We start from the raw sequence: 26627 nt of genomic DNA, 5'->3' as shown, positions 1-26627 counted from the left end.
AACCAACTCAATATATTTGCTTGTTCTCATGGATTTCCTTCACTTTTAAAATGTTTTACGTATCATATACAAATAACCGTTGACTAGACAATTATTTCATAATAAAGGTGACATGTTCCTGGAATTTGTTAAAAATCGAATGACTAGAAAATAATTTCGTTCTCTTGCTTTCATAAGTATATTTATGTAGATCTCTAATACTTAATAGTAGTAGTTAGTAGTAGTAGTAGTAGTGATATTAGTAGTAACAGCAGCAGCATTAGTAGTAATAGTAGTATTAAGTAAACTATAATAAAACACTGGTAATATGAATTTGGCTTAACAGTTTTAGAAATAACCCCCCCCCCTCTTTGATGAAATCCTGCGTACGCTACTGAAACTCTCAACAGCGCCAAGCGTATTTTCCAAAGTTTTGTAAGGGTGTAAGACTTCAATATGAAATTCCTTGACCGATTTCGTTCAAAAGCAATACCAGGTAACTATCAAACGTGCATCCCAACTTACCACAAAAAAGTTTAAAAGTTTTCATGGCTAGCTATGCTCTAAATATCAAGAGAGTTTCATTACTTTATATAAGTTTGTGATTCATTGTTTAAACAGATATTTGAAAACACCAGCAAAATTTGGAACTCACTCGCAACATAGAACTATTAAAATTATGTGCATATTTTCTAACTGAAGAAAGAACAGGAAGGTAGTGCTGAGGTAAAGAGGATGCCGAATGAGCAAAGCAAGATTGTAAAGAGTAAACATCGTGTGATACTCTTGCTATGTTTCATTAATAATATGCATGATCAGTTTGCAAAGAAATAGTTCTAAAAATATTCTTCCTCGCTTCGCTCGCAGTGTGATCATTTATTTAACAGTCATATTATATCTGTATACTTATTACTACTACTTCACACAGGCAAGCGTGCATGCACCCATGCAATGCATTTTCACTCATATTTCATCGATGAATTGGGCACCCCATAAGATGAACTCGAAGTTACACCTACGACAAGATCCATACAAAATCCGGTTTAAAAATATTGCGCAAGTGTTCCTGATTTCTTTATAACTAGCTTAAGAATTGCATGAAATAACTCCTGGTAATAATATGTTTACATTTTGTGTTTTTGAATGTCATCTCTTGTGTTTTGTCTAACGATTGATTAAATCAAGTACTTAACATTATCGGAAAGCAATACTCGAAACGTTACACTGATATGTTAACATTATCACAGAAATCTATTTTCCATCTTTTCCTGCATTTGACATATTCTTTCTTCTGAAATGTTACGTGAAGGGGAGAGGGGGGGAGGTTCGCTCATTGCTTGTTACATCGGCGGGTGCGAAATGCGTGATAGTTCGCGTCTATGTCGTACCAACTGAAATGCTTAGTACACTCAACGTTGAAAGAAACAGTATGCAAATTGTCAACCAGCATTTTCATTCTGTCTGGAATACACAATGTGTTGACAAGAATTGAAAGAAAGACGTCAATAAGCAGAGAACAATGCCTGCTTCGAACCAACATAGTTTCATTCCTTAAAACAACACAGGATGTAGAATAGAAAAGTAATGAAAATAGCGGTGGACAATTTGCCTACCATTATCTTTGCCGTTGACTGTACTTTAGATGGGCATTGAACCATATTCTATTGATCATTCGACCTCTTATAAACAAATGAACTTGGTTGGTGTTCGAAACGAAATTTCATAAATCTTCACGTTGAAAAACTAGAATGCGTAATTACCTGTTAATGATTACAACATAGCCACACATAATGGAGAAGATCTGTAGTGATTGTCAAGCGGATAATAATCAATATCAATGATTTCCAACAATTCACTTTCAAAGCAGCTTTGTTGTAAGCTACTTTGGTATTGTTGCCAGGTTACAACCCCATTGTTTCCCGATAGAAGCAATGTTGATTGACACCATTCTATTGAATTGTCTCGTTTAAGGTTCGTGGATCGAGAGGTTGGCTCGCCTAGTTCAGAAAAACTCTCGCGCTGTCAACACTTGGTAACAATTTTCTATCAATATCCGTATCTTAACTTATTAGTAAAAGAATCAACTGTTCGGTGAAATCAAAGGATACTTTACCGCATAGTAGTGGAATTGCATCGTTTTTTTATCGTAAAAATTCCGATATTGAGAGTTAAGCTTATCACCCACTGGGACGCCAGAAATGCGCCACGCCGAACCTCCTAGTGGAAAATTCCGAGGGTACTGCTCCCTGTTCCGCGGATGACGCTTGTCGGGGCTAAACGAAGAGATGCGGAATTACACGAGAGGGCATTTGGAGACGTGGCCAACGGGAAATTTTTCCACCCTAGAAACCTGCAGACTTCTGGCACTGATTTCCGCGCTTGTGTTCCATGCGATTCCCTGTAATGGGAATTAAACCATTTGAATTGATTATAGAAGCAGACAACTGAAGTTATGCTGCCGTGTTTCTCCGCATCTCAGCATATCGCTATGCTTTATCATAAATCTGCGACCTCATGGAGCTCTCACGTAAGCTATGTTCGTTATGCCAACCATTAACAGCCCCATAACAATGTGGCTGGCCATACAGCGTTATGGAGCTGTTGCAGAGGTTGCCAGCAGCTTGTTTGATGCTGTTTTTCAATTCTTGAAGCTCTCATTGGGTAAAACAAATGAATGAACATGGCAACGGACAATTTACTTGGTAATACTTATGAATCCAACTGCACACGATATATAAAGCTTCAAAATACAGGGTTGCACATATTGTATCTACCAATATCAGTTGGCAACTTTGTCGGAACGCAGTTATGCATGCGCAGAAGTCTCCCATGCTTAGGCAGCTGCAAATATCGCCAGCAGTTTGCCATGGAACATTCTCCTGTTCAGACACGGATCGTAGCAGTGGAGGGGTTCATCCGAACGAGTTCCATTCAGGAGATGCGTAGGAGACTTCTGCGCATGCGAACCTACGTTCTGACAGGGTTGCCAACTGATGTTGGTAAAGTCCAAGCGTTTACTTCGTTAACGTCGAAAAACTGAAGAAAGCCGCCGCCACGAACGTGGGTGAGGATAAACAGCGGGCGAGTTATTTTCGTCCAATCACACTCGACTTTAAGCTAATGGGCGCAGCTGTCATTCGGCTCGTCTACTCCACGTGGAGTCTCAGTCAGATGACTGCGGATACGCTGTTGCCGTACTTTGCAATTTCAATGTGGAGACCGTGGTAAAGTGCTTGTGCTGGGAGGGACAAGGTGGCGTAGAGTAGATGTGGAGAGTAGATGTGTGGCAACACTGTGCGTTGAATGTGATTGTTGCAGCTGGTGGGCGGGCTCCGTGGACTCCAAAGCCAGTAACGTAGCTAGCGTGTCGACTATAGATACAATATGCGTCACCCTGAATGTGTTTTCGTTCCAGGGGAACCCTTCAGATGGCAGAACTAACTCTAAACGATTTGCAATATCTCCCTTTCTTGAGGGTGATCACTGTAATGATTGGTGCCATTGGATCGGTAAGTAATGCAGAAACCGTAGCCTCAATTGTAGTAAAAAAAATGTAAATATTTCCCTTGATAAATGTACATTGACTCGCGGACACACTCAATTCCGATCTCTGCCATATCTAGGCTTGCAAACTTTAAATAAAATTCTTTACAGCCTTCAGACCTTTCATGTTTAAAATGTTCTGCAAGCAAGCCCGTACCCAAGGGGGGGGGGTTATGAGGGCCATGCCCCCCTCGAGACGTGAAATTTTGCATTGTGAACTCATAAAAACCTATGAAAAAATTGACAATTTTTAATATTTTAAAATAATTTTGATTTTGTCCTTCCATAAATTGAATGGGTTATTTGTAGGGAGATGCCACCAGCTCCAGAAGGTTGTCTCTCTATTTTTGGTTAGCTTATATCCAAACACGTTATTCATTGTAAGAATCATTGATAATACACATCATTTAATTTATAAATATTAAGTTTTCTAAACATAGAATTATCATGACAGTTCAAAGGTATTGGTGAAACAAACATTAAGAAAATTTGAAAATATCCTTCATTTGCGGAATACAGTACTATTAGAGTACTTCTGAGAATTGAATGTAGACAATAAGCACCAAGCTGTATGCTGTGTCACAGCATTTGCCCGTAAGCGAATGTAATGCTGATCTTTTGGTCAGGGTGAGGGGTTTGATTAGTTTCCTTTATTTTGCTTCGCTTCTTGTGCTATTTTTGGCTAATTTTACGAAGATGGAGATGAGTGATGATATGATGAAATTGAGGAATGGACAGTCACAAATATCCATGCCCATTCCAGGATTCGAACACGGGACGCCTGGCGACGTAGCGCGATGCTCTAACCACTCCGCCACGGGGGCCGGCAGGTCAGGGGGAAGGGGTCTGTCGGTGAGTTGAATTATTTCGGCACCTTGAACTACGATATTGAAACTCTATAATTGTACGTCTAGCTCTAGCTACAATAATAGCATAACGTTGTTGGTCACATCTAATACTCCAACAGCATTTACCTCCCCGATAGCGTAATGGTAATGTCGTTGCCTTGTAATCAAGGAGCCCCAGGTTCAATACCCAACTGACGCAAATAGTAGTTTGGGATCCCACTTTAAACTATAGGTCCAGTCCAGATTAGCCTACATGTCCATAAAGTGGATGTAAAACAAAAAGGCAATTCTAACAGCATTTAGGATCATCTTTTTGTTTCACTTCGACATCCGTGACAGAGCGGTTAGCATTGATTGATTGATTTATTAGTTGTTTTAAGTCCACTTTATGCACAGAAAGGCTAATCGGGACTGGACCTACAGTTTAAAGTGGGATCCGAACCACTATGTGCCTCCATAGAGCGGTTAGGAGAGTACGCAATTAAGTTGCTTTATTTTTGTTCTAAGAGCAAATTATTGAAGATAAGGCTAATGTTGTGTACTGTATGCTTTCTCTCTCTCTCTCTGTCTCTCTCCCCCCCTCTCTCTCTCTCTCTCACTCACTCTCTCACTCACACAAGAAACATGTACAGATCTACAGCCATCACAATATATGCACAATGAAAGTAAAACAAGAATAATGCAAGACAAAAATAATGAAGAAAATATTGAAAAATATAACTGATTTATACTATTAATGAAAAGCAAAATTTATGTTGTATAAGAATAGGGATGTATACATGGGTGAATATTAATAAGGATATCTCAATTTAAAGCTTATTTCACTCCCCAGTTCTATTAACAATCGAAGACTAAAATTGGTAAACGCTGTAGTGCCATAATAATTCAAACACCGTTTCCACGTTAAACTGTGAAATGTGCCATGCTTTATAATGTGGTAAACGTGAAATGTGGCTGGTAGCCCTCTAAGTAGTTCAAAGGGCTTGGAAGGAGGTCACTAGTGTGCACGTTCGTACGGGCTGATGTGCGGAACGATGCGATTTCCCAACACTTTCGCTTTTGGCACTTACAATGTTTACCACTTTTAGTCCTCAATTGTCCTGAGTAGCCTAACTACAAATACCACAATATTCTACCAAAACCCATCACAAATTTATATAACAACAAAGTAGAACCTCATTTTATAACAATCAACTAGAACCACCCTATGCAAGAATAATTCACCCAGCACTTTCATTTTTTTAAAAAGTGCAATTTCAATTCATTTAGGAGGAGGGATAACACGTATTGAAAAGTCAGTCCACGTAATTCAGTCAAGGCATGCATCGGTCGGTAGAAAATATGGCTTTAACGAGTCTCCTGCAACCTAGCATGGAACCCATCTGACCAACATGAACCGGAGTAATGTAGCTAATCTCACTAAACAAATACATTTGAACAATTTAAACAATTGAAATATGAACTATTAAGAAACGAAAAGAAAATTTGAGGTAAATCACTACCAGGCCATGCAAGTCGAAACACAAGTACACGGAGATACAATATACCAGCCTGTGTCGGGGGTGTTTGTCCAGTCTGTAGTCTCAACGTTCTGCAACGCTAAACTCTTCGCTCATACAGCTGAGAGGTCTAGCCAATGGCAGCACTTTCTTTAGTCACATGATAATACAGGTCTACTTGACTTCATCACGTGAGCCATACAACGCTATACGCTTATAAACTGATAGGATAATCAGGACTTTAACAACAGTTTAAAGTGGGATCTGAACCACCATGGGCCTCTACCGGGTATCGAACCCAGAGCCCCTTGATTACAAGGCGACGACATTATCACCGGGGAGGCCTAAGGAAATCACAAGACTTTCATACAACAATACTTTTGTTTTCATTTTCTGTGTAGACGCTTTTGGCGCAACAATATGATTATACTATTTCTATCTCCAATGACAATGACTCATTTTTCACGAGTCTTCTAAATTACGAGGGCAAATCGAAAAGTCTTTGCGCCTAATATTTTTCTAGCTTGTTATAAATTACAAAAGCGAGATATACGAGCGATGCAGTAGGCTTTTCTTGTAACGGCCCTTCGATTTCTTCCATGGCACGGCGCTGTTAACAGTTGGCAAAGATGGCCGGAGTGCTCAGGAAGTCCACGCCATATGAGCAGCGAAGCGTTATTCGCTTTTTATGGTGCAAAGGACAAACAGCCACAGATATCTACAGGGAAATGGACCCAGTGTATGGGGACAAATGTTTATCAGTGCGAAGTGTGCAGTGGTGGTGCAAGGAGTTTGAAAATGGACGGGAAAATGTGGAGGACAATGAGCGATCGGACCGACCTCGTGTTCATCTGAAGGACACACCACAGCATTCATGCTCTCCTGTTTTGACTCGGGAGTGTAATGCAGTATCCACGTTTCATCGCCAGTGACAATGAGGTCCAGGAAACTGTCGACGTAACGCTGCAAATGGTTCAGTGACAGACCATTTGCTTGCCCTTGTGGACATCATTAGAAACTTAGGAACCCACCGACACGACACCTTGCGGTATCTCAACGAATTGTGAACAATGTCGTAAACACTACCATAGGAAATACCAAGTTCAGTGGCAATGTCCTCGTATATTGTGAAGGATACTTCTTTGGTGTGCGATAACAAATTTCTTCGCTCGGCAAATGCATATGAGAAGAAAATGAAAAGATAGTAATAAATACAAGGTGGTTATAATTAAAGTGACGGTGTTCAGAGTGGTACAGCACGGGCTGTAATTAGTGTAGCACTCTGAAACTTTGTAGATATGCTAATGAAGCAATGCGCTCGCGAATTATGCAAAAAAAAAAAAAAAGTTCCAATTCCTCGCCACCAGGATAAAAAATGGCGCTGTAAGCAGTCAAAACGTGGAATTTTCCGTAACTCTGACGTCAAAGTCGGTGACATTACCTAACCATTGTGTGAGCTCCCTGGTTGTTGTTGGTGACGCTTGTTGCTTTTTCCTTTAGTAATGTTTATGTAATTCGAATAGTGAAATTGTAGCGATATTTTATTACAAAGAGTATTGTTTTCTGCGATTTATAGTGTTTTTCCTGTAACTATACCAAGTTTTGACTGCTTACAGCGCCATTTTTTTTACCCTGGTGGCGAGAATTGGAACTTTTTTTTCACAATTCGCGAGCGCATTGCTTCATTAGCATATCTACGAAGTTTCAGACTGCTACTCTCATTACAGCCCGTGCTGTTCCACTCTGAACAACGTCACTTTAATTATAACCACCTGGTACATATAATGATGCTAAACCTTGTCATAATGGACATACCAATCTTTGTCCAGGATACCGGGAGAGTAATGTCCATCCTCGGCCATTCCGGGAGCCTATACGTGATCTGCACCATGTTCCGGCCAGTGGTGAGGCGAGTTTCACACCAGAGCCGCTTTATGAATTGTCTGAAATATTCTCACACCGCGATTCGAACCGTGACATGCAGGACCATACCGTCTACCATCGCCCAACTGCAGAATGCGTATTATTTAAATACAACTTTTAAGTATGAATTGCAAGCTTTGAAAAATAACATAGTAACTAAGAGCATAGTACACAGGAAAATGCATTCATGTTTTTTCCGGATGTGAACTCTTGAAAGGAGTTTCAATTCCTTCTCAATGCCTGTACTTTCACACAGATCTAAGCCTTTAAAACTCAATAATCTATCATTTCCTCACTGTGATCCCAAATTTCGAATTTATGGAAGAACTGATACCTTTCAACTCTTTGACAAAATTTTACACTTTTCCCAGTTTTGTAACCAAGTAAAATTTATCCATATTTTTAAGATTTTCATGCATAATTAAACTCTTAAAACTCCTGCTTCTAATATTCGCTGAACTGTTGTAACAATTACTCAATAAGGAGCTAAGATAAGGATTTAGTTTGGTTTCTAAAATTATTTTGGGTGCATCCATTGCGGTTATATTATTTGCTCCTTTCAACCAATACGGTTCAAGACTTTGAAGAATGAAAGCTAATATTTCTGGGAAAGAAATAAAATCATGTCTTCACTGTAATGAAACGTATGAACCTATCAGGAAACACATTCAAAACTAACATTACTTCTTCTTCCATTAAAAATTGAGGCTGTATATAGCTATAAGAACCAAACACAGGATAGCTTCCAGTATTGCCGTCAAGGCCTCGTTAGCATGAAATTTTGCTGTCCGGAGAAGAAAACATGGTGCTGGTGAAGTAGATCTTGACACACAGGGTGTTCTGCCTAAAAGAGTCCCTTCGTGCTAATCTATTCTTGGTCTCCCAATCAAAGTAGCTTGGTAGACAGCCTTTCAAGGGCTGTTTCGCCAATGTGTTTTTATTTTTAGTTAAGTAAAAATCGAAGCAAACCATGTATTTGTGTGTAGAAGAGAGTCCACAATGCTTTAAACCACTAATCTTGAGGGTTAATTATGTCGATTTGTGTGTGTACACACACCACACACGCAATCGTCTACCCAACCAACATTAATTGTTACCCCATGTGCCGAGGTAACCGCACGGCTCCTGTGTAAAATGAACTTCTGCAATAACATATTATAAGGTGACAGTGGCAACGATTAGGGAGGGCAACTTCCCCCTTCACTTTTCGTCACTTTTGCCCCCGCACTATGCTAAACCTTATCTACGAAGGGAAATATACTGTCTTTGCCCCCCTCCCCCAGTTTTGGCACCTTGCCCCACCGGTTTTGGAACCCAATCGCCGCCACTGCAAGGTGAGGATTAAACTACAACGCCTGGCAACAGAGTGGTGTAAGCGCTGCTTGTTTCCTTCCCATTCGTTGTCCAGTAGAGGATATTTTCCTGGTATCCAATTGGCAGGAAACTGTCGAATGATCGCTAGCGCGGGAAAGGTGACAGATAGACAAAATCTGGTTTTAGTTCGAAGGGTTTCTGCGTGAAAAACTGTGTTTCACTGTGGAAAGCATGAAGATGGCTTACAAGAAAAGAAAACGGTACAGCTTGTATACTTTATCCCGGCAATCTCTGGAGCAAGGCCGAGCATAGCGGCAGAAAAGGGGTGGGGGAATCGAGTGGGCAGATAGAAACAGTACACGCTGCTGCGAAGGCTGGTAACTGCAGTCACTTTCCGCCCTCCAGGCAATCCCATTCCCTTTCATGTGTTCATTGGTGGAGCCGTCTCGCGTCACTACTTGCGCCGAAACTTGGTTTCGTTGGCTTGCTCCAGAGATATATAAGACAGAGTAGCCATTAGAAGAATTCACCTTTTCCTCTGTCGCGGTGTCAGCCAAAACGAACTAATTCAATCCTGTGCCTTCTCCTATTTCAGATAATAAGCACAGTGAATGATATCAACTATTTCTTTGGTGAACCAAGTCAATTTCCTCGTGAGGGATTTTTTTACATCCCTGAGCTATCTTCAGAGTGCGAATTTGCTATCAACCGTGGTAAGTGGAAAGTGTTCACAAAACAAAACTATAAACTTACGGGTTCTAGCGGTCCTTTGAAAAGTCAATGTGCACGCTGAAAGTCAGAAGAGTTGTTAAATCTACAGAAAGATGAGTATTAGATTAACAAATCGCAACGTATGAGTGTCTATCAAAAATAACGATACTAAAAGTATTGTTTTAAAGCTGTTAGCTCTATTAGCTTTCAATTACAAACTTTTCAAATAGTCTTCTGAAGTGATACACTCATTCCAACGTTCAATCTACTTTTAGCACACCCGAAACAGTGATGTTCAGCTTACAGTCTGTTTGAAAATGGTGTCCACGAAGCTATTTTTCCCCCATATGACTACAGGCTGGTTACGTACCACATGAACATAAACAATTCCAAATTAGTCAAACAAAACCTGATTGCCAAGCGCTGCTGTTGATACAAATCCATGCTGGGTTCTAGAAACACATCCTAAACGATTGGCTGCCTCTCACGAACTGAATAGTTCGGGAACAGTGGCGCTGATCTCGAGACGTCAATTAAGGTCACGCCTCTCTGTGATTGACACGCTAGCGCGCGCATATTTTAACAGAATAAAACCAGCCCACCCCTTTAATAAACTCTCGTACGTATAAATAAATTGTGTGAAACAGATATAGGGGAAGGTAGCACAGTACCGGACTCCTAAGGTGTGTAAAGTTTTTTCAGACACTATATTTTTTTATTGAAATAGAAAAATGGCCAAACAATTGATAAACAAGTTATTTATTAGCTGTCATGAACAAAAATGCTAAGACGCAGAGGAAATGACAAAAATAAGTGGCTGTAAATGAAGTGAAAATTGTCAGATTGAAAAAACAGGCTCCCAATACCGGACAGCAAACATAAAGTTATTAGTATGTCACCACTCTAGTATTTTCACATATAATTTAGATTTGGGATTATGTCATTAGTCCTCTACAATTATATATACTAATGGCTGACAATTTGACTACCTTGCTTATTGAACTATTCACCCGACTCAGAGGCCTTTGTGGGAAGTACAAAAATTAAAAGGTAAATTTAACAATTTATTGCTGAAATAACTACTAGAAATTGGTCATATGTAACAGCAGTAACGTCAACAATAGAAATCTTCCAATAACAAATTTAGTATAATATACACATGTCCGATTTACATTAATTTAAATTACAAATACAACCAACCCATTTCATACAAGGCCAAATAGATGTACCGGACTTAGATTGTGTTCAATATTCGATATTATTGTTCCGTATATAATATATTAGTCAGCAATTTTAGATGGGAAAATTGTCTATCTAATTGGATACAAAATAAAGAAGACTAGTAAGTATCGGCCAAATCTGAAATGACCATCTGCGTAATGGTAGTATTAAACATCGAATAACTAAATAGTACACAAATGAAACTAATTAACTAAGTGAAATAATATAATTCTTAAATTAAACTTAAATCTATTATAATTATACTACCAGTACACAGATGATAACTTCAGCTAACCGATTCTACCAGTCCAAGGTAGAGCTACGACAGGTAACCCCAACCGCTGCCAGAGTGAGAGAGTGAGAAAGAGAGAGAGAGAGAGAACTCCGCAAGCCACGCGAGAGCCCTCCCTTTCCATAGTCACATGATTGGTGACGTATTACTTCTTCGAACAAGGGAAACAAATGAATATCGAATTGCACACAATCTGACTTATGTTCCTTTGCGAGCGAGGAATAGCGTTACATAATTCCCTCTCCCCCTTTAAATATAGTACATAAGAAGCATTTCATCGCCCGCAAAGAAACATATGGTACTTACAAACACCATACATTCAAATCCACAAATCATTTGTGTCCTGGTACTTTCGGTCCTCCGGTTCATTTATTATTTAATAGTTGACATTTGATCGATCTTTTTCATTCCAAACGAAACCTGTAATATACAAAAATACCAAGAAACAATACCTTCATACGTACGTACATAACATTTAAAATTCCCATTTCAACATTAGAATATTTTTTTTTGATATACGTAACAAAAACAACACAGGGTACCCATTGTAACAGACATGAAAACAAACAAACAAAAAATGAAATTGATTTTTCTAGGTCTCTTACTCTGGTAATGAATTGCTATTGATATTATTACTGGATGGAAGAGTAACAGGCATTTCGTAAAACTTCTTTATCTTCGAGACATGCACTCTCTTAAACTTATTTTGATCTGAGCAATGTTTTACTAAGACGGACACATTAGTTAAAAATTTCACAATTTCATATGGCCCTGTATATTTATAAGATAATTTACGTGTTATATTCTCAACTTTTTTTGATATAACTTGGTTTTGCACCATTATTTTGTCACCTACAGCAAAATTTACAGGACTAAATTTCCTCTTATAAAGTTCCTCCCTCTTTTTCCAAGCTTTCTTTAAGTTTTGAAATGCCTGGTACAACCTCTCTTTTTGTTCATCATCAGAAATAACTTCATTTTCATCTTTTAATTGCCATCTAATGCATAACATATCGCTTAAATCTCTACCAAGAAAAAGCTGGGCAGGTGTAAATTTTGTAGCATAACTGATACATGAATTATGTGAATATTGTATTTCTTTTAATGCATTTACCCATTTGGTTTGATCTTTAGCAAACAATGCTCTCAAGCTATACTTTAAGTGAGATATATTTTTCAGCCATATTTGCCTGACTATTGTAAGGACTTATCGTTGTATGTTTAATGCCCAAATTAAACAAGAATGATTCAAAGAATTGCGAAACAAAATATGAGGCATTATCAGAAGTGATCTCACTCGGAAATCCATATGTTAAGAATATATTATAAAGTTTCTGTACAATGACCTTTGATGACAACATCTTTAATGGTTCATAGATAACAAATTTTGAAAATGCACAGACTACAACTAATATAAATTTAAATCTTTTTGATGGCACCAGTGGACCGACACAATCAATATGATATTTTTGGCATGGAGCAGAAATAATTTCAGATGACAATGTATTTACCACTGCAACATTTCTACTTCTACTTTGTTGACAAACATCACAGGCTTGTACCATATCTTTAACATCTTTAGCCATCCTTACCCAAGTTAGATGTTTTTGTATTTTCTTTAGTGTCTTCAACCAACCCATGTGAGCACCTTGTATGACATTACTATGAAAGTAAGTAATTACAGATCTACGCAAATGTTCAGGAACAACAATTCTATATGGCATAGTATTTGATTTAGTTCTATAGAACAAGACATTCTTTACTAATTTGTAATGCTGTACTATTTCATTCGCTTTCAATTTATCAATGATTTCTTTTAGCTTTTTATCTTTTAGTTGTTCATCAGATATGGATACTGACAATAAGGGATGAGCCCACATGCTCAAGTTAATACCATCTAATTCAATTGCATCTAGTTCTTCAGTATTAAACTCCTTACCATCAAACATTCTAGATAAGGTATCTGCTAACTTATTACTTGTGGTCGGTATATGCTCTATTTGAAACTTATACATGGATAGCTTTTCTAAATATCTAGCATATTTTGGGTATTTGAATGCTCTTTTTATCATCCATGCAACACTCATATTATCTATTTGCAATAGAAATGGTTGGCATCTCAAATAAGGATCAAAACTATCTAAAGCTAACATTAAAGACTCCAATTCTACCTGATATATGGTTTCATTTTTTATCAGCTTCTTTCATTCGTTTAGAATAGAAGAAGACAGGTCTTAAATTCCTATTCTCATCTTCCTGCAATAAAATTGAACCATAGCCTGATAAAGACCCATCTGCCTGAACTATAAATGGTTTTTCCATATCTGGCAACTTCAATATTACATTTTCTTCAAATGCTAACTTAATTGTATCGAGTGCATTTTGTTGTAAAGAACCCCAATAAAATTTTTGTTTCACAGATTTTACATCATTTAATGGTGAAATTATTTTCTGAAAGTCAGGAATAAATCTTGAAAAATAATTTACAAACCCTAACAATTTATTTAATCCTCTCAAGGATTTGGGAGCTGGCAAATTTCTAATTGCATCGATCCGCGAAGGATCCATACATAGATTTCCATTACTCACATCAAACCCTAAGAATTTTATTTTTGTCTGGCCCAATTGCATTTTTTGAGGTGATATTGTTATTCCATAATTTCTGAATCTTTCAAACAATATCTTCAGATGATTTATATGAGATTCTTCATCATCTGATACAATTAAAATATCATCACAATAATAAGAAAGAAATGTGCCTCTTAAATCTCCTAAAACCATGTCCATAGCTTTTGCTAGACATGCACTTCCTACACGTAAACCAAATGGCAGGAATTTATACCTAAAATGGCCTGTTTTTGTTACAAAACTAGTTACGTCTCGAGATTCTTCTGCAAGTAAGATATGGTGATAACTAGATTTAATATCAACAACGGAATAAATTTTTCCCTTGCTCAAAAAACTTAAGGTGTCTTCTAAGTTATTTGGGTACTTGTTTACTATCCTTCGGACACATTTATTTATTTTTACAGAAGAAACTACTTACCATAATAAGTTCCTGTAGCATTGTCGAACATCGGGAAGGTGTTTTGTGTGATGTGGGAATGTTTCATAGCTGAAATTCATGTTGTTCATTGAAAATTAATTCTCCGACGGAGAATAGCCAGCCCCACGAACCATTGGCGCGTGGATAGGTTAGTTCTGTTAGGTTAGGAAACATAGTTAAAATTTGGTGTCGTGTTAGTATCAGGATCTAGAAATTGGAAATAATTGCGAACCATTGGCGCGTGGTTAGATTAGTTCGTCTCAGGCAAGCGAAAAGGCCTATCAGAAAGAGGTACTGGTAATGTGAAAAATTTCAATTACTTTAATCAATACAACGTTGATACACCTTCAGGAATGTTCCGCGAAGCAGATACGTAAGTACGAATGTCAAAAATTGACAAAACGAAAAAATTAGAGGTGTCCGAAGGATAGTAAATTTTTACCAAATTATCAATAATTTCTTCCATTTCCTTTTCTTTCTTTGGACCCAAATTATATGGCATCATTCTCACTGGAATATTGTCTGTTAATTGAATACGGTATTCGAAACCTTTAATATGTCCAATAGAATCACTAATAACGCCAGAAAATTGATTTTTAAGGCGATCTCCTACCCCAGCGAAGGTTTGAGCAATTTTCCATGTAAGCTTATGGGCGTAACTTTAGTCACGATTATCTCGAGAACCAGTAGACAGATAATTTTCAAATTTTAACTGAACGCTGAGAAAGGATGTTTCTAGAGAACCACTGATCGATATTTTCATTTTCTGTATCAACGTCCCCATAATTAATTAATTCATTTTATTTGTGAAATATCAGACTTTTTTTTCACTTTTCTTGACAGGGCAACCCTGTTGCCGGCCGGCAGGTTCACTGCAGCTGCTCGCGGTCGCCTAATGACCTTGTAGAAAGAGGGTTTGGAACACGGCGGGTGGTTTCGCCCCAACACACGACAGGTTTAGAAGATGAAAAGAAAGCAACATGTCTTTTGGCTTTTAACTGGGTAGCTTTTAAATTATGGACTGGAAGTGGTGGCATGAAATTGGTGAATTGTGTTCCGGACCAAGAAAAATATGAAGTTGGAATTTGGTCCGAGAGTTTGAGTCTGAGAGACAAATATGTTTCTAAAGCAGTGGCGTTTCCGTAACAGGGCTGGTTACTACATTATTTTTATTATTGTAAAACACACTATTCTTCCATTATAAATGTAGATAACGGACCATACTATATACGCATAAATAAATGTAGAGTTTGTTTTTAAATTTGCAAGTATCAAGACTAAGAAACATAAGAAGTAAGCAACAGTGGCGTTTCGTTATAGTACGCCCGGCGTTCCCCGATTTAAAATGTCAAAAATGCGTAAATGCTGTAAATATAAAAAAAAACTTGACTAATTTCATATATGTTTGATCTTCATGGCATTATAATAGTTATTTTTCGCGATCTGCTTGCAACACTCCACTAACAACACTCGTTCTACCATTTTTTTCAATGCCTTTACTGGCCGGACAGGTTCAGCGAAAAGCACTCTATATTCCTTGCTGCCTTTCTGGAGGAAAAGCTTGGAACTCTACAGTACGTGCGCAAATGCTCTCTCGTACGTCAGCGTACGGAGCAGAGGGCTACGTGATTGGTTCATGTGACCCTTCCTGTCTTCTGAAGCAGACGACAGCGGTGGAATTCCTACCTGGTTCTTCGCGCTCATGTCACTCGTGCTATGTGAAGCTACAAAACGCAATATTGACTGACGTAACTTTACCAAACTCAAATATACCACTTCTTAATGGCCACTGCATTGTATAATTTATCGCACGAACAGCGATGTGCATTAAAAACTAAAAGATCAACACAGTTTTTGTCAAATAAGTTGGTGAAGTCCTCGTGGTAAAAGTTCAGCCTGTGGCTGCAAAACTATTATTTTTTTTTGTTATTATCTAATTGCTTAATATTGTGTCAATGGAAATGTTTAGCATTCATTTGAAAACTCTTAACATCGAATGGTCTCTGGACAATATTATTTTAAAATGTTTATCAGCATTCTCAAGACGTAATAAACAGTGGTCTGGATTACTAATCGGCACTGTTACGTTAGTAGAGTGTACGATAGTTGGATCATCCACCCACTTCCGTGTCAGTGTTTTGCACAGCGCGCCAAGATGACAGAGGCCCCTGATTCGAATTCCGGCGTGAGTTGGTGTTTTAAGTCCACTTTATGCACAGGAAGGCTAATCGGGACTGGACCTACAGTTTAAAGTGGGATCCGAACCACTTGTGCCTCCACCGGGTATCGAACCCGGGGAATCCCGGCGTGAGCACGAGCGTTCTTTGTGAGTGTCCCTTCATCAATATCATCACTCATATTCATATTCGCGATTAACCGAAAGTGGTAGAATAGCGAAGTAAAATAAACCAAATCAATGAGTAGTTGGATCATCCACAACAATGACGTCTACGGTTGTGCAGAGGCGCTTGTGATTCAGGTAGGTTTTATAATGATTTGCGTCATGCCGAAACGTATAAAACACCAGACTTCAAAACATTTGTTGCATAGTGAGGCATTTCATTTTCTAGTTAAAACATGCATGGATGATGTTTTATTGAAAACCCAGCTGACTTCGGGCAAATAAACAATACCAGTGGCGACTAATACCATAAGTAAATTATTAAGCAAAAAAGGGCCGACCCTTCCTTGGCGTTCCTACCCGAAATGCCCATGCTACGCCACTGGTAAGCAAATTGTGTTTTCTGATAAAATCACTCCTTTTAATGATCCCAAGTATAAAAGGAAATATCTTCAGTATCAGCACAGTCAACGTTGGCCGATCCGTCACACTTAAGACACTGAACCCAGTCTTCATCAAAAGTCTCTGGGAAAATGATGCATGTAGTTTGATTTGTACTAGCTACGTCTTCATCACTATGTAACTGTAGTGTCCATTGAACTCCACTTGAGACCTGTTGTCCTGTTGCTGCCTTTTTTCTTGTCTAGTGGGAAAACTTTGCCGTGTGGTTACTATGTTGCCACTTACTTGGTTTCTTCCATTTTCTTCACTCTTTGCATCTCTGTGGGTTTTCCTCGTTTCAGAATTTGCTTCCTTGGATTTGGTCCCGGCTGCTTTAATTTCAAATGTTGTCTTATAAGGGCTTGACGCCAAACTTTCACTTGTTTGACAATACATTTTCCTCACTTTCTCAAATGCATTTTTCATGTGTTCTTCAGTCCATTTCCGTTTATTGTTTTTAATTTATTATGTGATATTCCAACTGAAAGAAAGAAAAAACACCTAATTACACAATTGCAAGATGAATGGTCTTTACTTTGCCCGCTACTGAGAGCAGACCTACTGTCCGGTACTGCGCCACGCACACGTGTTACTAAATTCGCTCTCACACACGCTGCACAGTTAACATGATAACAAAAGTTGTTAATGGTTTTCGATCTTACTTAATCATATAAATACGTATTACGATTCATGAAATTCACCCTTCAGGAATGATTGTTCTGCTGTTAAATTATCTTACTTTGTTCACTTTCTTCTTACAACGTGCAGAAGCAGGAAGACAGTGGCCTGTTGTGATGTAATCTGTGACTTCGATTACTCCAACTGCATCTGTTGCACCATACATTTTCATTGCTGTACGTGTATGATAACCAGTAGAGATAGAGAGAAACAGTTACTGTCCGGTACTGTGGCCTGTCCGGTACTGTGCAAATCTCCCTATATATTTTTCCTTCTTCCAGTTTTTCAAGTGGCAAGGAGCTTGGTCCTGAGAATTCCAATTCTTGACTTTTTACTTAATATAGGATTGGCATACGGTGCTTACAAGGTAAGTAAACTATTTTTGAATTAATGATGGTGAATGCTACGTTGTTCTGCCTATGTACAAAAGCGAATGTTGTTTTACATATATTTTACTGTCTTATAACACCTAGACATCCACATGAATATCTGAGGAGATAATAATACTGTTCCCGTACCTGAGATGAGTCAGAAAAGCAAGCACACGCACTTTCATTAACTGAACACAGAAAGAAAGTTACGTGTCAAGTGGCAACAACTAAACATAGCCGAATCATTCATAAGATTCAGAGGATTATATTACTTTTAGGAATGTGCTTTCCTTCTGAAAAACCGCTATCATAATACAGATTGTAAAAAAAAGTTATATCTGCTTAGAATTCCTTCTAGAGCATTAATAATTAACTTGAGACTAGATGCTATGAATGAATCTTTATGCGGATATCAAAACATTTATGTCATTTTTTAAATAACACGTGGACGTCATACTGCATATCCCAGGAATATCCAAGACAGGACTTTCTCTGTATGTCCAGGACGGGATATCCTACGGACGTCCCTTGGATGTCCAGAGCTGGATATCCATAGTATATGGGATGATCTGGATATCCTATGGATGTCCATTGAAGATTTGAACTGTATGGGTAGTATATGAAACTTATCCTTTCCCGACTCGCACAACAAATTTACTAATCACACACCTTCAAAGATCTGTCCAATGTAAGGCATAAAATAATACGAAGGGAGAAAGCTTCTCATCAGAATTTCATTTCTACACGATACTGTATTATAATTGAATGCGTGAGAGAAAGAAGGAAAAGATTCCGTAGAGTGTAATCTTGGGGTAATCCACGAAATAGTTCTGCTGCTCAACATAATTTATTAATTAAAAAACTTTATATTGTGAAATTATAAAACAAAGCTCTGACAATAATTCTAAAGCAATACTTGCTGTAAATTGCTCATACGTAAATAGACACGGATATTAAAACATGGTGGAATGTTATCCTTTTGGTTCTCACTTGAACGTAGCAAGCAATAAATGCAGTTTTTAAATATTACAGCCCAGTTACTATTTGATTTAACATTACTATGAATGCAAGATTAGTGTTCTGACCAAATAAAATGTTTACATTAACAATTCTCGATAATGAATTTTAAGTAACACAACATTTACTTGAAACAGTGGTTAACCTGCAACATGAACGTAAATGAATGAAAAGTATTCTCTCTACAGCACTGCTAGTCACTATGAGAATGTTCATCATGTGAAGACTGCATGGATGTAGGCTATGATAAAATGACGTCATGCAACTCTTTACAGTCGTCTGGTACTTAATGAACAATTTAAACCACGTCCTCATTTTTTTTAATTTTTTTAAATGATTACTGTTTATTGGAGCTTTCCCACCATAAACATTAGTAATAGCAAGCACAATCTCACCGTCTTTGTAGAGCATGAATACTTCTCCTGGTGCAGTCTAAAATCTCGTGTGCTGTCACATATCCTTCTTCTTCTTTTTATTTGAGATGCCTGTGCTTGCTAATTGGGGACACTTCACTGCTTTGTAGGCTTTTAGTGCTCTTCTTAAACAGCGTAGGCCACCATTGCTTAAAGTTGATTATTTGTTGATTTTCAACATTTCTTACTTAAAATGTTGGCTGCTTTTTTCCCGTGCTGAGTGCTTAAAGTCAAACATTCCAGAAATGTTTTCCTTCTTCTCCTCAATGATATTCCGATGGCCGCGGTGGCTCAGTCGGTAACGTCTGACCACTATGCTAAAGGTCCCGGGTTCGATCCCCGGCCGGTTCAAATCCGGGAACTTTTCTAACGGTGAAAGTGGCCCCGGCGCCCACCCAGCGTCGAATAACATGGGTACCTGGGGGAAACCCTGGGGGGTAAAGGCGGTCAGGGGCGTGATGCTGATCACATCACCCCCACTCACGACCGGATCAAGAAGTGTGGGGCGTTACCCCCACACCCCCTATATGCCTTCATGGCGTTGTGCTATGCACAGGGGAGCACTTTACCTTTTTTACCTCAATGATATTCTTACTGACTACTACTCGTGCTGAGAGGGAGAATGTTTACTGTGTCAGTTGCTTAAGTAACACAATGACTATATCAGCTCAAAATGACCAAAATCTGGAATCTTAACCTGCTTTCTCTCACCCATTTAATTGATATTACACATTTTTCAGGGAGTAGCTGTCTATCTGGAACCGTGGTATTACGTATACTTTTTCGAATGCATCGTAGCCTTCGGTGTCGTTGTCGGGACAACGGGCGTAATCCTTCAGTGTACGCAAACTCCAATCATCGCTTCATTGATTATGCTTCTGTTTTCAACAGCTCTCATCGGTAAGTACACTCTTCTTTTTTTTAAAGATTGCATTTGCATATTTGTTTATATATTCTTATGCGAGTTACCTTCAAAAACATACCTGTTAACACTTGTTTAGGGGGTTCCTCGACGGCGTAGTTGTAACGTGGTCGCCATGTAGTAGTCAGGAGCAGGGGTGCCCATCCCCCCAAGGTCCATGACACATTCCAACCAAAAATATAGAACATCCCCCCCCCGCCACACGTTTATGCCGAATTAATTACTCACATTATTTTTGTCAAACACAATTTGCGGAAAAATATAATGCCAGAGGTGCAACCACGAATTCTTGTCAGGGGGGTAAGTTCCAGGATAAACATACCAATAATAATAATAATAATAATGGCTTTATTACTACTACCACCAAAGACATTATTATCCTCATAAATTATGCAAAAAGGGAGTAGAAGTCTGTGCTAAAGCTTTTGTTTGAAACAAACTATTTGAAATATTTTTTCAACACTGTCAATTTATCATTAGCTAACATTGGGAATCAAGCACACAAACTGTATTTTTGAATGGCAGAAAATGAATGATAAATGCATTCCGAAGATACATGTGTAACTTTCATGTACAACATATGTTTTACACACAAATGCAAAATGGAACGACATAAAATATAAAATTCATATGCTACAAGGTAACACTAAATTGTGTACGTATTCAAAGTTTATTCAATACAAACATACAACACATATTATTTAAATACATTACATTACAGAAAACAAGTACAATGCGAGTGAAGCGAGCAAGAAAATTTTTAGATCCAATTATTGCAATTGAAAACAATATTGATTTAATAGGGCGCAAATAATTTCACAGGACGCCATGGCATTCTCTCTTTTTCAACCCATTATTAGATCATTCGGCACCCATGCTCGACTCCCGCCGCCCCTAGTTAGAGCTCTGAACTTGACGAAAAGGAGAAAAGCAGATAATGAGAGCGAAGTAAGCATGAAATTTTTACAAAATGAATTTTTATGTGCATAAAATTTGAAATCGAAGGGTAATTGTTCATCTGTGCCCCCCTGCAGGTTCCCTTGGCCGTCAATGTTTGTCCCCCTCACTTGCCCCCATAGAATTGACTTCCGTCGAAGGTTGGGGGAGGGCAATAATCCCCTTGCCCCCCCCCCCGTGGTTCCGTCACATACAGACATATTTAAGCAATATATGTTTGCTTTAGATACTTTAGGCTCACTACCATTGTTAGTCAACCTTTTTCTGCAGTTTGTCTGCTCGACTAACCTTGTATTAATGCGAATACCACGCCCTCCCCCTTCTATCCAAACCTATTATAAACGCATAAGAGTTGGTGTTTAATTTCAACCCTATCGCCGCGATCACCCACAGGTAGGTAGAAAAACACATAATAACCAAAACTAGAAATCAATGACAAGTCAATCACACAATACGATTCCCCCATTTTTGTGTGAAGATATATATAGAATTGGTATAAAATTTTGTCCCCCCCCCAAATTCCCATGACACAGGCGAGTCATGAAACCCCCCCTGTGGGCACCCCTGTCAAGGAGTCTCAGGTTTGATACTTGGTGGAGGCACATAGTGGTTCGGATGGCATTTTCAACTGTAGGTTTAGTCTCGTTCACGCTACGTGTGTATAACGAGAAAAACTCAAATTCAACATTTGTTTATGAACACTCGCATCATAGTTTTAGTGTCGATTTTTGGTTGTTCCGCAGGTTAAGTTTTGTATTTTGTATAAAAATGCACTTTCAACTTTAAATCATATGGATATACAATCCAAACACACACAAGTAAAGACTATTTAATAGGAAATGGATGTAAAATAATTATATACTATTAGAACAGGAGGTGAGTTCCATTGTCTATTGTTTAACTGCAACATTTTTTGTACTAAATTAACAATACATAATTTATTAAACGAAATAAAATTCATACATAATGATGCAAAATATATACAAACGTACTCTCCGCATAATATATATATATATATATAAAGTATTTGTGAACTAAGACCACACAAAATGTAGAAAAAAAATTCACAGCCCGTGAATTTAGTCCATTCTTGGCTCAAAAACTAAAGTATGCTGGAAGACAAGTACTACATTGATATTCGAGGCGCATTAAAAAAAAGGGGGGCGATATTTTATAGCAAACAAGAAAGTAAGTGTAGCAACATTGTACTAGTGGTTACAAACATGTACAGTCACCGGCAATAAAGATGGGACACCTAGATCCTGAAACACTCACTTCCCTGCAAGTGCCTAACTCCACAGTCATATGTGGATTTTAATAGCAAACTTTCAATAGCAACTTATACCACCACCGTTGAGTTAGGCAACACACATAGCACCTTGCAGGGAAGCGCGTATTTCAAGATCTAAGTGTCCCATCTTGATTGCCGGTGACTGTACATATCCACTTCATTTTCCAACATAGGCACCATTATCTTCCAAGCACTCTCCGTACCGTGGAACAAGCTTTTTTATACCTTCTGCATAGAAGGTCGCCGCCTGGGAGTTCTTTCGCCTTTGGTGAATTTGAATGACGCCACTGCTAAACTGTTGTTTGGACTCGACATTGAAGTGAGAAATCCATGTTTCGTCACCTGTAACAACGTGGATAAAAAATGCATCACCCTCTCGGTCGTAGCGATCCAAAAACGCACCTGCCAGTGTCTGTCGGTTCGTTTTGTGATCGTCTATCAATGCGGAACAATGTTGATGGTAAAACCTCTGGGAATTCGATGCTGAGAGTGCTAATACTGAAGCAACGATTTTCTTGCACTTTTTCATTCACACGCTGCACCAAGTCGTGTCTATCTGAATGCTCGGTGTTCCACTCCTCTCTTCATCGTGGATATTTGTACGGCTTTCTTTGAATGCACAACACCATTTCCGTACCTTCCCTTCACTCATAACACTGTCACCACACACTTCACACAATTCCCGGTTAATTTCAGCAGCATTTTGACCTTTGGCGTGAAGAAATGAATCACAGAACGGACTTCGCAACACGCGCGATTGTGTATGCGCCCAGTCATTTTAACACACTCTAACACACACGATAACGAACAGCTGACTAGCGAAGCTATGGTTACTGGATCGCCAATGAACCAACTGTTATTACTGTTCAGGCGCGATTCGATCACTGCTGCCAGTCGGTTCTTACAAAAAATCGGCCCTTTCTTTTGAAGTTTTCAAGTTTTATTCTGTTCAAGAGAAGTATAATTGAAGACTAAAATTGGTAAATGCTTCAAGTGCCACAATAATTCAAAGCACTGTTTTCCACGTTAAACTGTGAAATGTGCCATGCTTTATAATGTGGTAAACGTGAAATGTAGCTGGTAGCCCTGTAACTAGTTCAAAGGGCGTGTAAAAAGGTCACTAGTGTGCTCGTTCGTATGGGCTAATGTGCGGAACGATGCGATTTCCAAACACTTTCGCTTTTGGCACTTACAACTTTTACCACTTTTAGTCCTCAATTTCCCTTCGATTACTCATTTCCTGTGGGCTCATTTTGAGAAGAATTCATCATTTAAAAAAAACAAACTACTATGCGCTTGAAATGTTTGTGCAATGATACAAATTAGTAAACTAACATCAACCCGAATCCAAGAAATATGTCATTTGTTCTCGATCTCATGTATGTATTGCATTAGTCGTTATTTTTATATATCAATCAATATTTTTCTTCCCAGGGATACTATTCCTTCCGTTCTACATTGTCGGAGAAACAATAGCCGGTCTACAAGCTGAGGAAACGTTAGGGAGAGGATAATTTCGATTCAGGAAGGTTTTGATCTGATACGACTATAATGTAGAGTCAGGTCACTTACTCAATAAATATTTTTGAAGAAACCTTTCTCTTATTTAGTCAACGGTTCACATTTATTAAATCATAGTACACAGCGGAGCTAAATTCTTAGAAAAATATTTGAAATGACAGAATCGAGGGTAAGTCTCTAGAAACATGGTCTAATTATATCTGTTAGCGTTATGTTTGAATTCTGAGAATAAGAATGAAAAGTACAAACAGAAAAACTGTTTTCTTCCTTCGCTGAAGATATGAAAAACTGAAAGATTTTATTTATAATGAAATGGAAATGTATCCACATTTCATGTTCACCTTAACTTTTACGATTAGCCTTTCCACTTTTGCTTACAAAAGGAAATATGACAACTAATAAATATGCCATCTTGGTTTGCGTTAAAGGTCCATAAAAAAAACTCATGTTTGATTCTAAAAAGAAAGGAAAGAGGTACCAATGACCAAATATTTGTACGCAAGTTAACAAGCAATTGATTCTTTACTACAATAGTTTTAGTAAATACTAAGTATATTGGCCTCCGTTATTTTCCTTCTTCATTCTATGTGTTTTCAAGGAGTGGTTGTTCGTGCTTTTTGTTCCAATCTTTCAACACCACGTGACAGAAAACAGAACAGTAAATATGACGATGACTAATTTGCCTACTATTAATATTTGCCGTTGACTGTGTGACTGTATGAGATTTCAATTCCCTTGGAAATTCCAAAGCTGGCAAACATCAAGATGGAACTTCGAACGGATGCCCTGCACGCCGCCATTGCCGAGGTCCAAGTCAAACTTCGAACGTTGGAAAGCTTCATAGACAACCTACCGTCATCCAGCAAACTGAACGCCATCGCTCGCAGCGTAGCGAACATCAAACTCCAGCTCGAGACTTACGAGGTTTTGGGGAAAATTCAAGGCACCGTAGCCCACATCGAGGATACCTTGGCAACCATGAAGAGCGATCTTTCAAACGTCCAGGAAGCTTTGGAATCAAAATTGCCCGGCATCGCCGAAACTCTGACCACCGTTCAACAGCAGATCTCCAAGCTGGAAAATCTGAACACCGAATCCGAACTTTCGCATTTCCACCACCTGATAGACGACATACAGAACAAGTTGGAAACGTTGCAGCAATCGACGCCCACCCAGGATGACGTTGCACAACTTCAAGATGCCATGCGCACCGTGGTGAATGCCACCAAATTGGATACTGTGAAGAAGGCTCTGGAGTCCCTTCAAAGTACGGTGGCCACCATGCCCACGTCGCAGGAACTGAAAGCCGTGAAGAGGGCCGTGAACCGAATACTCAAATCCGACGAAAATGATCCAAGCTGAAATTGTGCAACTTCGGGATACGGTTACTGCTTTGTCTACCAATCAGAACGTCGCCGACCTTCATGTGCTGTTTGCTGAGATCAGGGCTCAAGTCCACGACCTCACCACCCAAACTTCCAAGTTGAAGCTTGTGGAAAGCTTGCAGCAGATCATCGCGAACGTCAAGCTCCAGATCGGCGCCGTCGAAGCAAAGCAGGAATCGGCCTTGCAAAGTATCGGCACTAAGCTTCATGATTTGAAAGAGCAATACAAGCAACTGTACGTCGACGTGAGGATCAAACCCAGCTACGACGAGGTTGTTCGTACTATCGGGGAACACCTGCAACCGGTGCTAAGCAGATTGGACGATTCAGAATTGGGTGATTTGTTCTCCGTCGAGATTGTCAGGCTTCACAGCGTTCCAAATAATCGAGAGCATTGGACGTACGAACGCGCCGGTAACATTTACAAATTGTATACTTACACTCAGTCTCACAAATTTTTCTTCGACGGCACCCTTTGGTTTCTCAAATTTATTAATAGATACTGCAAAAATGGAAAACGTCCCGAAGTGCCGCTCTTCACCATACAAAGAAAAGATGGGGTATTCAGAGCTCTTCAAATACAGTAAAAGATACGAGAGGCTTCTGGCAACAACCTTGTCCAAGGTCAATTGATATCATAGTCTATTTTGGCCAAAATTAAGCTATTTGTTCTATCTTACGGTGGATTTAGCTAATTTGTAGGTGTAAGCAAATTGCCTAACCATGCTACGAATTCTAAACCCTTGTACTAGGGTGATAAACATTCTTGAATATCTAGCTTCGGGATATTCTACCCTCAGAGTCATGTGACACTCTGTTGATTGGTTGAGAGTGTACTTAACTTATGCTCCAAAAACTCTACTGCCAGGTGGTTAGTCTTGTTTGAGAATGGTGCCAATGTAGTTTCTTTTAGA

General features: G+C 38.8%; 1 protein-coding gene across 1 annotated transcript; it reads left to right on the top strand.

Moving 5' to 3' along the window:
- The first annotated feature begins 1911 nt into the window (after positions 1–1911).
- On the top strand, positions 1912–24333 carry LOC145988418 (uncharacterized). Its single transcript, XM_083123305.1, has 6 exons — positions 1912–2011; positions 3395–3488; positions 9702–9819; positions 18118–18203; positions 20378–20537; positions 24242–24333. Exons 2-6 carry the CDS (start codon positions 3408–3410, stop codon positions 24319–24321), a joined length of 525 nt encoding a protein of 174 aa, XP_082979431.1. The 5' UTR covers positions 1912–2011; positions 3395–3407; the 3' UTR covers positions 24322–24333.
- The last annotated feature ends 2294 nt before the right edge of the window (positions 24334–26627 follow it).

The sequence above is a fragment of the Lepisma saccharinum genome, chromosome 5 (genome assembly GCF_977018435.1).
Source record: "Lepisma saccharinum chromosome 5, izLepSacc3.1, whole genome shotgun sequence".
NCBI lineage: Eukaryota > Metazoa > Arthropoda > Insecta > Zygentoma > Lepismatidae > Lepisma > Lepisma saccharinum.
This window is presented reverse-complemented; position numbering and strand designations above follow the sequence as displayed.

Excerpts from the sequence above, each read along its gene's own strand:
- LOC145988418 (XM_083123305.1), top strand. The coding sequence starts at position 3,408 with ATGGCAGAACTAACTCTAAACGATTTGCAATATCTCCCTTTCTTGAGG. Across the intron at positions 9,820-18,117 it reads CGAATTTGCTATCAACCGTG|TTTTTCAAGTGGCAAGGAGC; the intron begins GTAAGTGGAAAG and ends TCCTTCTTCCAG. Across the intron at positions 18,204-20,377 it reads TGGCATACGGTGCTTACAAG|GGAGTAGCTGTCTATCTGGA; the intron begins GTAAGTAAACTA and ends CACATTTTTCAG.